At 38.4% G+C, this 15079-nt stretch overlaps 1 protein-coding gene across 6 annotated transcripts in view; it reads right to left on the bottom strand.

The window, feature by feature from the left end:
* The window catches only part of SLC5A7 (solute carrier family 5 member 7), a 336327-nt gene that overhangs the window by 67267 nt on the left and 253981 nt on the right, over positions 1–15079 (bottom strand). For all 6 annotated transcript variants that reach the window (XM_033949058.1, XM_033949059.1, XM_033949061.1 and 3 more), the window contains one exon: positions 6397–6545. In XM_033949058.1, coding sequence (XP_033804949.1) covers positions 6397–6545 — 149 coding nt within the window. The remainder of the gene's footprint in view (positions 1–6396; positions 6546–15079) is intronic.

Below are 15079 nucleotides of genomic sequence, written 5' to 3'. Positions count from 1 at the left end.
AATGTGGATGGAAAATTATTAGCTAAAACATTGGCATTGAGGTTGAATAAGGCTCTCTCTTTTATCACTGGTGTACACCAAACTGGATTCATTGCGAACAGACATTCATCTAATAATAAAAGATTGGCTTTTCACACACTAAATTTAACAAAAAACATGAATGAACTGGCTTTTACCGTTTCTTTAGATGCGGAAAAAGCTTTTGATAGAGTGGAATGGACATTCATGTATCAGGCATTAGAATGGTTTGGTGTAGGTTCTGGATTTATTCATATGATTCAAAGTTTGTATAGCTCCCCTATGGCAAGATTATATATTAGAAAGCAAATCTAAATACTGCTAATAACCAGCAATACACATCAGTGTAGTTAGCCCAACAAATTTGAAGGGCTATGGCCTCAGAATCGGAGCCTACGCACAGCAGTGTCAATCACAAACTGAGGAAGATCTGCGTAGTGAAATCGCTCCTGCTCCAATCATTGGCCAACACACATCAATTTTTTTGGGAAAATTTTTCAAAAGCATTTAAATGAAGCTATAAACAGAACCTCTACAGGGTTATAATGTGTAAGTGCAAGCCAGGATACGAAAAACATAGACCAGAAAGAAGACTTAGCTTTGTAGCTGACTTGTCTTTACAGGAAAATATAGTCACTAGTGTTTATTTGCCGACGCGGCCAGCGTTTCGAGGGAATTTTATAATAAAGACCATCTGCTGCGTCAGGGCCACCAGGACATTCAAAAATCAAGGCTTACTGTAAAATGAAAACAAAATTAGAAAATGTAATTAGCTCCCAGAAACTTAAGGAATAGAGAAACAAGATAACAGCACTCACATTACTGCACTCGGTCACAGAATTTCAAATCATGTTAAGATGCCATCTTAACATGATTTGAAATTCTGTGACCGAGTGCAGTAATGTGAGTGCTGTTATTAAGTTTCTGGGAGCTAATTACATTTTCTAATTTTGTTTTCATTTTACAGTAAGCCTTGATTTTTGAATGTCCTGGTGGCCCTGACGCAGCGGATGGTCTTTATTATAAAATTCCCGCGAAACGCTGGCCACGTTGGCAAACAAACACTAGTGACTATATTTTCCTGTAAAGACAAGTCAGCTACAAAGCTAAGTCTTCTTTCTGGTCTATGTTTTTCATATCCTGGCTTGCACTTACACATTATAACCCTGTAGAGGTTGTGTTTATAGCTTCATTTAAATGCTTTTGAAAAATTTTCCAAAAAAAATTGATGTGTGTTGGCCAATGATTGGAGCAGGAGTGATTTCACTACGCAGATCTTCCTCAGTTTGTGATTGACACTGCTGTGCGTAGGCTCCGATTCTGAGGCCATAGCCTTCAAATTTGTTGGGCTAACTACACTGATGTGTATTGCTGGTTATTAGCAGTATTTAGATTTGCTTTCTATTATATTTTTATATACTGCTGGGGTGATTAGTTTTAAGATTATATATTAATAATAATTTATCAGAATGTTTTAATTTGCATAGGGGAGTTAGACAGGGTTGTCCATTATCTCCTTTGCTTTTTGATATAGTTTTAGAACCCTTACTATTGGCTATTCAACAGGCAAAGGGGATACAGGGTATTCCCCGTAAAGATTGGGAATATAAACTCTCTGCATATGCAGTTGATATTTTACTTTATTTGAGAAGTCCTTCCATAACCATTCCTTGCCTGTTAGAATTGATAGAAAATTTTGGAAAGTTCTCAGGATATAAAATAAATTGGAACAAGTCTGAAATTCTTCCACTTAATGTGCATTGTACAAAAAGTATGTTTGATGCATACTCTTTTGTATGGAAGGAGGATGGATTAAAATATTTAGATATTTGGATTAAAAATACATTAGATGACATTGTGAAAGAGAATGAAAAACTTTTATTAAAAAAGGTAACGGAAATGTGTGAACATTGGAATCCTTTACATTTGTCTTGGTAGGGGAGAGTTCAAACTGTTAAAATGATGATATTGCCTGTGGTTTGTTATCAAATGGGTATGATACCAGTGTTTTTTCAGGAGTTTTTTTTTTTTTTATAAAAAATTAAATTCTATTCTTACCAAATTTATTTGGCAAGGTAATACTCCCAGAATTGCTCTAGTATCTTTACAAAAATCAATTAAGGAGGGTGGGGTAAATTTTCCAAATTTTTATAGGTACCATCAAGCCTATATTTTACGTCAAGGTATGTATTGGGTCCTCCCAGAGCTCATTGAAAACACTCCTGATTGGTTATATTTGGAATGGCAACTCATGTTTCCTTTACATCTTTGTCATGTTCTTAGTATCAAGTTGCCCAGATTATATAAAGAAAATAGAATCTTTATGGACACATGGAAAACTTTACGATTTGTTAATAACTTAACTATTCCTATTAGTAAATCAACAAATCAAACCATATGGCTAAACCCCAAGATTCAAATTGGCGGATTTAAGATCATCTGGAAGCACTGGATGATTGCAGGAATACGGACATTAAATGATATTAATTCAAATGATGAACTGCTTGATTTTACACAGTTGCAACATAAATTTGGCTTAAATAAATCACAAAATTTTAGGTAGTTGCAATTGAAGCAGGCCATTCAGTTGGGGTTCCCTGAATGGAGAAGTCTTAGAACCCAATACAGTATGGAATTTTTATGCTTTCAGGCGAACTTTCTGGGACACCAGGCCGCACAATGGTATAAAATTATTAGTGAATCTGTTAAAAAAAAGCCTAAAAATGGTCTTAGGGATATTTGGAGCATTGAGATTAAGCATCAGATTATAGCATCTCAATGGCCACAGATTTGGTCTTGGAGGATGTGATGTACAATGTCTGCATCTATGAGACAAACATGTTTTTTTCTTCTGCATAGAGTATTTTGGACCCCAGTTAGATTACATAAGTTAAATAGTTCAAAGTCTAATAGATGCTGGCATTGTAACCTTGAAGTAGGGACTTTAGATCATCTTTTGTTTCATTGTCCCTATATTTTAGCCTTTTGGAATTCAATCTGGAATCAAGTAAATTGTTTATTGGAAAATCATGTGGCATTATCTTATGATACAATAATATTTGGAATGTCGATGAGGAAAAAGAGCCAAATATCAGCAAATAACAATAAACTTTTATTGATAATGACAGGAGTCGTCATTCAACATATTACTAAGAATTGGAAAGATCATAGTAGACTAAGTTATAAGTTTTGGTGGAATTCATTATGTCACATATATAAAATGAAAAGATCATTAGCTATACAACATGGTAATTATAAGAATTGTATTAAAATTTGGGAGCCATTAACGGCTTATTGTAATGATTAAATGGCATTTTTCTATTGAAAGATATACCATCTAATGTAGGGAGGGGGAGGGTTCACATTTTATTGTTCATTTTAGGAAAAAATAATGGGAAGGGTGGATGGGAAGAGGGATAATTATAATTATACATTTTATAAGATACATTAGAAAGAGTTGCAAGTGTTGTATTTTAATATTGTTGTTTTGATGTCTGTACACTTGATGAAAGTTTGAAAATGAATAAAGATTAAAAAAAAAATAGAAAGGATGTTCAAATTGTTACTTTACATTACAGTCATTCTTGTATTCCTCAATACCTTGCAGTTTTATGTGGATCACAAATTAAAGAATAACCAGCATATTCTGGAGAATTACAATCAGTAATAGTAACAACAAATTGACATTACAGCAAGAATGATCTGATAGTGTTTATTCCTAATTACCGATTTACCTAAATTTCTAATAACAGTTAATAGTGTTATCATTCTTAGCATGCATATCACCAATTGAAATAGAATATGATACTATTTATGAAGTAGTCAGATAACCTTTCAACAAATAAGTCTTTAGAGCTCTCCTAAATAATGAATAATTTGAATTCGAAGATGGCATTGATATGGTTCAATCGATGATCTGAAACAATGTCAAAACATAGAATTTTGTTTCTGCAAATTGGCGCTTAACATAATAAAATAACACTCTTTTTAGCTATAGTGGCAAAATAATGCTCAGAATTTAGGAAGCTGGTTGGTTGGTTGGCCTGAGAACTTTTCAGTGCCCAGTAAGCCGAGGTAGATTATTCCAGATTTATGGTCCCCCCTCCTCCCCCCATCCCCTATAATTTTTTAATGATTTAATATAATCATTGGCAGTTATTTTGGGAATCAATCAAATAGAGCTGTTATCTATGCAGTTGATATAACTTTCTCTTTTTCCACAGGGCGATGAGGATAGTTTTCAAGAGATAGATAATTGTTTAGAGTTGGTTAATTAATACAAGGATGTTAAGTCATAAAATGATAATATAAGGATAATACAAAATTTTTATGGATTGGCCCTACTGATGTGTTGAGGGATAACAATTTTTTAACAGTTAGCATTAACAAGTATCAATTGCAATCCTATATTTGTATTTTAGGAGTCGAGTTTGATAAAAGATTACAATTGGAGTTGCAGGCCAAGAATTCTTTTACAGTGGTACCTCGGTTTACGAGTGCACCGGTTTGTGAGTGTTTTGCAAGACGAGAAAACATTTGCAAACTTGGTGCCTCGTAAACCGAGCTTGCCTCGCTGTACGCGTGTCCCCCCCCACGATCCGGCATCCCCCCCAGCGATCCGGCATCCCCCCTGCTTGCATCTGCCCCCCCCCGGCAATCCTACATCCCCCCGAGCACGGCGATGACATCCCTTACCCCGACTGGGCACCAGTGCCGGTGCCCTAAGATCCTCCCTCTTCTGGCGTGGCCTGGGCTGGGTGGTGCATCGGAGATCTGAGGAGTAGTGGCTCGTAGCCAGCAGGGGGTGATGTTTATGGGATGGTAATGGAATGGATGTCAGAACATGATAAGTGCAGTATTTTTTGTGGAGTTTTTCTACAAAAGTGCCTGTTTTTCGTATGATTCTGGGTAATTCTAGTTAGACAAATACATGTGTCAGTTAGGGCCATGCCCAAATAGAAGCGTACGAAAAACGGGTGAATAAAAATCTGAATAATATGTAACTAAAGCCAGAAAAACACACTAAAGATTAATATAAGGGAAAGATTGGTGTTTTCTTGTGTACTTTGCTGTTGTACCACATCATAAAAGAAACCAGTGGAATCCATTTTGTGGTCAGTTTATCCAGGTCTTTGTTTTCAACATCGTGGTGTTAATTAATTCCACATGTGCTTGCTTTAGACTGGTAAAGAAAGATAACATGTCCCAAACTGAATTAAATATAGTTTTGAATGAATGAATGAATATATGGAGGCTTGGCCAAGCAAGTATGAATGAAACAAATGTGTTGAACAAAAGCATAGGGTTTGAAAAAACATATTTATATATCTTTGTAACCTAGAGAAATCCTGAGGCAACATCTGGGAGTAATTAGGTCAGAGACTCCTGCTCTTTGTGTGTGAGACTGTCAGCTTAGGAGGAGAGGGGGAGACCAGCTCCCCTGTAAATTTAGGAAGAGGTTGAGAACTTTTCAGCACCATGTTAATAATTGTAGATTCTCTTGAATATGTTATAATGTTAATTCAGAAATCAAAAGTAATTTTCTAAAACTGTCTAACTTTGAAACATGGAGGAATTTTTCCTTGTCTAAACTTTTAAGACCACCCATGTTATTTTATTGGTTGTCAACCTGATGATATCACAATGAGCCAACAGTATATAATAGAAAATCTGGAGCTATTAAAACGAGATCGTTATGAAAAGGCCAGAATTTGGCAACTATAATGATCTCCCATTAGCGCAACTGTTAAGCAATTATGCTTGATTCTTTTGATATCATAATGGAAAAATAGAAACAATAATTCAATAAATCTTAATTATAATTTTGAAAACCTTGCGCTGGTATCATTTTGCATGTGTTGTTATTTTCAAACCGAAGCTTTCATGAGGGCGTCGATGTCCCTTGCTCAGATCCTCCCTCTTCTGGGCTGGACTGGCTTTGAGCATTTACGCATGCTCAAAGCCTTCTGGTCTCACTCTCTCCGAGATTCTGAATCTGAGAATCTCGGAGAGAGCGAGACCAGAAAGCTTTGAGCATGCGCAAATGCTCAAAGCCAGTCCAGCCCAGCCCAATGGCAGCAGGATCATGTCACTAACATTGCCAGCTGCCCAAAGTTTTCAAACTGCAGTACCGGAGAAGGTACGTGGGAACAAGGGAGACTTAGAGAGTCATACCTGACTCCGGGATGGGGGATGGACTGGAGAGAGTGAGTCCAAAACCCGGACAAACTCCCTCCAGTCCAGGAAAACGTCTGGACACCCAGACAGTCCTCTAAAAAGAGAACATGTTCAGGTAAATATGGACATCTGTTAACCCTAAACATAACCCTCTCTATTCTCAGGCAACAGTGGGGAAAAAAATGCACAGCTTAAACTCACCAGTCCAAGAAAGATGCAGAATAACTGAACAACATCAGTGTAGGCAACAGAATAGAGTCCACCGATTAGAGTGTATAAAGTGGCAATCAGTGCAGAAACAATGACTGCTACATGGATATTAACGTCTATTATCACACTTATGGTAGCTCCTGTTGAAAAAGAGAAAATGCATTATTTGTTACACTTTTTATTTTCCTATTTGTCATACTGTGATTGTACCTTGTCATACACATATATAAAATATTTCAGAGACACTGTATTGAACATTGGTGATTACAGTCTTCTAATTATGGTGAATTTCATTTATATTTATGTCCGCATCTATGAGACAAACTTGATTTTTTCTTTTACACAGAGCATTTTGGACCCCAGTTAGATTACAAAAGTTAGATAGCTCTAAGTCTAATAGATGCTGGCATTGTAATCTGGAAGCAGGGACTTTAGATCATTTAATATTCTATTGTCCCTATATCATGGCATTTTGGAAATCAATTTGGTCTTACATTAATTGTTTATTAGAAAACCATGTTGCATTATCATATGATACAATAATGTTCGGTATGTCAATGAGAACAAAAAGTCAAATTTCATCAAGCAATAATAAACTTTTATTAATCATGACAGGAGTCGCCATACAATATATTACCAATAATTGGAAAAATTACAGTAGAATTTATACCTTCTGGTGGAATTTGTTGTGCCACATTTACAAAATGGAAAGGACAATTGCCATACAAAGAGGGAATTATAATAATTTTAAAAAGATTTGGGGGCCATTGACAAATTATTGCAATGGTTAGATACCATTATCCACTGAAAGTACACATATACATAGGGAGGAGGGGGAGGGTATAAAGTTATATTAAAGGTTTGATCAATAGATAAGAATATAATATTTATAAGATATTTTTGGGGAGGGTGGAGGGGAAGAGTATAAATTTATGCTTTCTAAGATGATGTTAGAAGAAATACAAGTGATGTTTACAAGGTTTAAATGATGTAATATTGTGTTCTTTATGTAAGATGGAAAAATGAATAAAGAATTTGAAAAAAAAATAAAATAAAAGAATTTCATTTATTTACTCAGCCCAACCATGAAACTTAACAAAGTGGTAATTGCATTTATCTCCTAGGAGAAATGGTAGACTGAAGTGACTGAATTTGTATTTGTTATTGTAGTAATTCATGCAAACTAAAAATGTAATTGAGGCTCAGGATTTTGAGCTGTCTTCCTTAATCTGGAGTAGAAACAGAATAACATACCTTGGAAAACTGCAACAAATATGATGCCAGCCGTGGAAGCCTAAGTAAACATAAGTTTCCAAGTTTATTTAAAATTTGATTGAATCATTTATCAGGCTTCTAAATGATGTACAAAATTAAAATAGTTACAAAAATAGGAGCAGACAAACAAATATGAAAAATGTCACAAACTAAATGCAGACAAACAGAACCAGTAAGTGAAAAGGGGTGAAATACAATTTCGATAGGATAAAAAACAAAAAAGGAAAAAACAGTATGGACGGGGCTAGGAAAATAAAGTAGGAGAAGATTGGGAAATGGAAGGCGACGAATGTCTAATTTGTATTTAATGGAGTCATCTTCAAGGAGTTATAAGTCAAAGGCATCTTTCAATAAAAAACATTTTTGGTTGCCCTTAAACCGATCGAGAGAACTTTCCTCCCTTAGGTGGGCTGGTAGAGAATTCCGTAATTGAGATGCTGTAACAGAAAAGATTGTATGCCTAGGGCTCCTTTTACAAAGCCGCGCTAGGGCCTTAACGCGCAGAATAGCGTGCGCTAGATTGCCGCACGCGCTAGCCGCTACTGCCTCCTTTTGAGCAGGTGGTAGATTTCCGGCTAGTGCACGCTACAGTGCTCGTGATAAAATCGCTAGCGCAGCTTTGTAAAAGGACCCCTTAGTATTAATAACTTTCAAAGAAGGAATGGATAATAAATGGTGATCATTCAATCTGAGTTGTCGTGAAGGGGCGTAAGGCTTCACAGGGAGAACATCTATAAACTTACGAAAGAATTTTTCTATTCTACAGGAAAAAGAGACCAACTGATTTTCCCACCAAAATTCAAATTGGTGACCAATGGACTTTCCTGCTTCATTCATCTCAAGCTCCAACCAATCGGGCTTGAGGACCTACTATATATAAAGACAAACTGCAGATCTCACAGCATACCCTGAAGAAAGCCACAGCATGATGGCTGAAATGTTGGTTCTACCTGACCAGATGTGGCGAAACCCAGAAAACTGAAACAAGCATGCTGTCAGCCACGGTGTCGATGCAGGCTGTGTGTCAGGTCCCAAGTTTCCTGCCATGCTCAATGTTGATGTTGAACCAATACGTTTTTCACAGTGGAGTTGTCAGGCTTTCAGTGTCCTCTTTTACATACGGAGACAGAAGGTGCAGTGACTGTCCCACTGAACACACCAGTTATGAGGATCAGAGCCTGAAATGGGCTGATTATATTGAGTACATTTCTTGAACCTGCTGGGCCATTTCTTTGATATAGAGGGAAAATGACTTATATGAAGTCAAAGGGCTCAATGACCCAGGGAATTTGAGTAAAAAGTATACTAAGAAACATCAATGCTGCTTTGGGTGAAAAAGACTTTGAACTGGCCAAAAGGCCAAAAAATGAAAAATTGACCAAAATGAACTAAACTCAAGAGAAATGCAAAAAAAACAAAAAAGATGAATCATGAGGAAAAAGACAAAATCTAATATAGGGAAGGCAAAATAAATGACTTCAAAGTTTGATGTGCTGAGCAGAAACTGAAGACACAGCTTCTCAGATCTGCAGAAAACTAAGAACTGATGGTCCCATGAGCTGTTGGGCAAGAAGGCACCGGCATGTGCATGGTATGGGCACTGCCTAAAGATTTAAAGTGACAGTGCATTTGGCAGTGTCTATATCAGGTTCCATGGATGATTTCACCTACATATGAGACTATTATGCCTGCTTGTCTTCAATGAATATGATACTTAACCTCAACCCTTCCCTTCCTGTCTCCAATCCCATTCCAGCCGACAGATCCTGGACCGTTTTTGAGCTTGTTTCCGAATTGCAAATCTCCAAACTCTGCCTCAAACTAAAAACTTGCAAGTGTACCTTGGATCCTTTCCCCTCCTACCTATTCGAGAATATCTCTACACAGGCCATTGCTTCCCTCACCAAACTTATAAACGCTGCTCTAACATCGGGCCTTTTCTCCTCCGAAATGGGACATATTGCACTAACCCCTCTACTGAAAAAACCGACCTTGACCCCTCTATTTTCTCCAATTACCGTCCAATAGCAAATATCCCTCTCCTAACCAAGATGTTAGAATCCATCATATCCACTCAACTCTCATCCTACCTAGAAAAATTCTCTATTCTCCTACCCTACCAATTCGGCTTCAGACCCAACTTCAGCACCCTATTAGCCTCACTAATCTCTAAGGTACAACAACTTCATTCTCGCAACAAATTCGCTGTATTTCTACAATTCAACCTTTCCGCAGCTTTTGACGTCGTCCATCATGATATCCTAATCTTCCAACTCTCTGAAATAGGCATAAGTTCCACAGTCCTAGACTGGTTCTCGAAATTCCTACGCTTACGCTCCTACACCGTTAACATAAATGGTACCTCATCCCCTCCCTGGAAGCCGATATGTGGAGTCCCGCAAGACTCACCCCTCTCTCCTATCCTTTTCAACATTTTCATGTCCTTTCTGAAACTCTTTCACCTATCTCCCCTGGAAACTCTCTACAACTATGCTGACGATATCCTCATCCTCCTCGAGACCGACTCGAACCTCACTAACCTCGCTGAGAACATATCCGCAAGTATAATGAACCTCCATTCCTGGGCACATTCTGTACAAATGAAATTGAACGAGTCCAAAACAAAATTACTTTGGCTCGGCCCAATATTAGATCATTTACCCACCTCCATCCCATTATATTCCGGCTCCACTCTTCAGCTTGAGTTTTCAAGCAAAGTCCTTGGCATCATCATAGACTCCTCTCTCTCCTTCAATGACCACCTCAACTTCTTGGTAAAAAAATACTTCTTTAGTCTTCATTTGCTGAGGAAAGTGAGATCGTACCTTCATCATTCTCACTTCGTCATCCTTGTTCAATCCACCATCCTCCATCTATTTAAGCCTAACTAAAAAAAAACTCCATAGACTTCAGCTAATCCAGAACGCCGCGGCCAAGCTTATTTTCGCAAAAGGCAAGTTCGACCACGTCTCCCCACTTCTGTCCAAACTTCACTGGCTCCCAGTTCACTCCAGAGTCCTCTTTAAAAGTGCCTGTTTAGCCTTCAAGATCCTACATGGCATCCTCCCTCCCGTTATCCCACTCTTCTGGAACTCCTCTAACCCTAATTCCACTAGATCCTCCCCAAAACTGAAATTATCATTCCCCTCTACAAAAGGTATATCCCACATAGGAAAACTAGGAACATCCCTCCCCTTTAGAACCACAGAACTCTGGAACAACTTCACATCCCCGCTCAGAATTTCAAGCTCCCTCCAATCCTTCCGCAAACACCTGAAAACTTGGCTCTTTTCAAAAATCTAACACCTCCCGCTCTTTGGTACCCTGTCTCTCTTTATCTTCCTAGCTCCTTTCCTATAACCCTTCATTGTAGCTCCTTTTCAACCTAACCCTGTAAACCGTGCCGAGCTCTACGCTTATGGAGATGGCGCGGTATACAAACCTAAGGTTTAGTTTTAGTTTATTAACAGTGCCTAGTATATGCAAATACATCTAATGAATATGCATTATTAGCATCCTAAAATCCAGGCCTGTTTGTTATCCTGGAGGACCACTGTTGAGAGCTAGAAAAGAGCAAAAAAGCTAGTGTTCATTGAGCTGTATTTCAGTTTGATAATATTTCTTTGATAAAGTAATTAATATGTACACTTCCCCCTCCCGATTCGCAGTTTTAGACTCGCGATTTCGGTTATTCGTGATTTCCTAAAACCGGAATCCCCCCCCCCTTTCACCTTGCGTGACCAACAAACATTATAATCTGGCCTATAGTTTGTCAACGCCAACGGGTATAAATACAGAGGAGCTTTACGTACACAGTGAATGAGCTTGGGACACCACGAGGTGTTAGATTACGCTGCCGAAAGCAGCACCTCTCGATGGAACATTGCTGGCTTTTACACAAACCCGCCATTTTCTGTCGGCCCTCAATGTTGTGCGTCATCGTGCAGGGTCAGAACGGTTGCAGGCACAATCCCGCATTCTACTTAGCATTGCCTAAGACGTCAATGTAGCTATTGATAAGTGGTTGAATTGATGTTTGCTTAATGTTCTTTCGTTATATGTCCATGGTAGTGAAAGGAGGGTAAAAGAGAAAAACAAGGATTTGGCTATTGCAACTTCTTTTGGAGAAAGCTTAGGGCTTCCAAGTGGAGGAGTGGTCTGGTGGTTAGAGCATCCACTTCAGTACACTGAGGTTGTGAGTTTGATTCTCACTGGGACCTGGGAGGGAGGCGGGGATGGGTCAGAGTCGGGCCAAAGTTATTTGCAAATTTTCAATATCCACGGGCCGGCTCTGCCCCTAACCCCGCGAATATGGAGGGAGGCGTGTACTGAGTATTATTATTATTCAATTATTATTGTTTTTCTTTTTAAATCTTTATTGATTTTCCCAAAGTTAACAAAAATGTAGTACAGTATCTACACAAACAACATCAATCATATATGCATTTATAATCAATCAAAATCCCCACAACAAAAACCCCCCATCCAACCAATACCTCTGAAGAGAATGAAACCATGACAGAAATATCCCTCCCCCTGGATGTGTATGCAATATACCAACAGGATCAAAGGAAAAACAATTACAACGCTTCCATAAAAGATATCAAAGGGCCCCAGATTATCTTAAATCTCTTAGCATGACCCAGTGTATCTGTGATCATTTTTTTTAACCTGTAAATTAAAGTTAAGGCGATCCCAAAAATTAAAGTTAAGGCGGTCCCGGTTCTTCCAATTGCGCGTAACCATTTGTATGGCTACCCCAGTCATGATAAGCAAAAGCCGCCCTCTATATCTGTCCAATGAGGGCTTCCGATGTAACATCGTCCCACATATGACTGCCTCATATGTCAAAAGAATTGATGCCTCAAGTATAGCATTAATCTGTCTCAATATCGACTTCCAGAACTTGAGTATTAAAGGACAATAGAACAGATGATCCAGTGTCCCTATATCAAGATGACAATACCAGCATCTTTTAGACTTAGAACTATCTAACTTTTGTAAACAAACAGGGGTCCAAAAAGTTCTATGCAACAACAAAAACCATGTTTGTCTCATAGATGCTGACGCTGTACATCTCATCCTCCAAGTCCAAATTCGTGGCCATCGAGATGCAGAAATATACTGCTTTATCTCAATGCTCCAAAAAATTCAGAAATTAATTTATACCACCGGGCAGCCTGATGCCCCTGCAAATCTGTCTGGATGCATAGGACCTGCAAATTAAAATAGTTTTTAAGATTCTGCCATTCAGGAAACCCACTCTGAACGGCTTGCTTCAACTGCAACCATCTATAATTTTGAGATTTTGAAATTCCAAATGATTGTTGCAGCCGTGAAAAATCCAGCAGTTTCCCATTAGATATAACATCTAATGTTCGAATGCCTGCCTGCATCCAATGCTTCCAGGAGATCCCAGACCCACCTATTTGAACCTTGGAGTTTAACCATAAGGATTGATAAGTGGATTTCTCCACTGGAACATCTGTTAATTTATTAATAAATTTCAATGTTTTCCATGTATCAAATAAAATACTATTGTCCTTAACATATCTAGGTAACTTTATACTCAAAACATGAAACAATCGTAATGGGGACATGAGTTGCCATTCTAAGTACAGCCAGTCAGGAAGATGTTCCTAGAGCTCAGGAAGGATCCAATACATACCCTGCCGCATGATAAAAGCTTGATATCTGTAGAACTTTGGGAAATTTACCCCACCCTCAGCAATTGGTTTTTGCAATGATACTAAAGATATTCTAGCAGTTTTACCCAACCAAATAAATTTAGTGATAACACTATTTAGTTTTTTATAAAAGGACCCCTGAAATAAAACTGGCAACATCCCCATTTGGTAACAAACTACAGGAAGAACCATCATCTTCACAGTTTGTACTCTCCCCCACCAAGAAAGATGTAGTGGATTCCATTGCTCACACATTTCTTTGACTTTCTGCAATTAAGATTTCTCATTTACTGTCATTGTGTCTTCCAGAGTCTTTTGTATAATTATGCCTAAATATTTTATCCCTTCTTCCTTCCAAAGGAATGGGAATGTATCAAATAATCCTTTTGTACAATGTACATTTAGTAGAAGAATTTTGGATTTACTCCAATTTTTTCTATAACCAAAAAATTTACCGAATCTTTCAATTCCAGTAAATTATTTTTTGTCAAAGTTTTATTGCTACATACAAGTGCACCATAGATGAACTAAAACATAAATGGAATTAAATGCAGGTGAGTTCATGCCACATGATAAATTCATTTCCTTTCTGCCTGAATTCCACTGCTTGGGAAACATATACGACACCATAGATCAGTGCTTCTCAGCCCTGTCCTTGAGGCACACCTAGTTTCATCAGGTTTTCAGAATATCCAGCAGCGGCAATTCTTATGTTCTGAGATAGATTTACATGCCAAGGAGACAATGCATGCAAATGTATCTCATACATATTCATTGTGGGTTTGCTGAAAACCTGATGGGACTAGGCAGTGGTGTAGTGAGGTTTGGTGCTGCTATGCATGGTTCTTCAAAAACTTAGGTGCCTGAAATGTAGGCCTTTAAAACCCTGGCCTACATTTCAGGCACCTAAGTTTTTACATAGGCGTCGCTAGCCACAATTCTGTTAATGGCGCCTAAGCGTGATTGACACGCAGCTGGCACCATTTATAGAATCAGCCCCTTAGTGCGTAGTGTGCACGAGCAAATCAACACATTTATCGCGGAATGCCATAGCGCATGCCGCATTAGGTTCTCGAGTTTGCAGTAGGCACAAATTAATGGTTACCACAGCTTAGTGCAGTGTATCGCAAACTAGGTGTCGCGGCACACTAGTGCACCTTGGCAGATTCCAAGTGTGTCACAAGATGCCAGCGAGGAGGAAAGGCCTTACAGGATGTGCCTCTTGTGGCGAGAGGCAAGTCCTGTAGTCAATCAGCCAGCGCCTGTGCCTCTCCTCTTTGCTGGTGTCTCTACACCTTCCCCTCAACTCTCCTGTAGCACCCCCCACTGGCAGTAATAGGAAGCTCAGGACTGCGGCTGGAGGACATCTGCACATGTGCGCACGTCGATGTGATGATGTCACGCATGGGTATGATACCATTGCATAAACGTCCACGCATTTCCAGGTGCCCTTCAGTTGCGTCTGCGACACTAATGTGCCACACCTTAAAATGTCTACGACACACTGGTTTAGTAAAAGAATCCCTTCATGTATTTTTTTTTTCCAATTCTTTATTCATTTTTTCATCTTCCATCAGGTATACAATATTACATCAATTAATGCATACACATCACTTGAAATTCTTTCTATTATCATCTGAAGTACATAAATTATCCCCCCACACCCACCCTATTCACAGATATTATAATCAAAAATTAACATATATATGCTA

Source organism: Geotrypetes seraphini, chromosome 6 (assembly GCF_902459505.1).
Source record: "Geotrypetes seraphini chromosome 6, aGeoSer1.1, whole genome shotgun sequence".
NCBI classification, from domain to species: Eukaryota; Metazoa; Chordata; class Amphibia; order Gymnophiona; family Dermophiidae; genus Geotrypetes; species Geotrypetes seraphini.
This window is presented reverse-complemented; position numbering and strand designations above follow the sequence as displayed.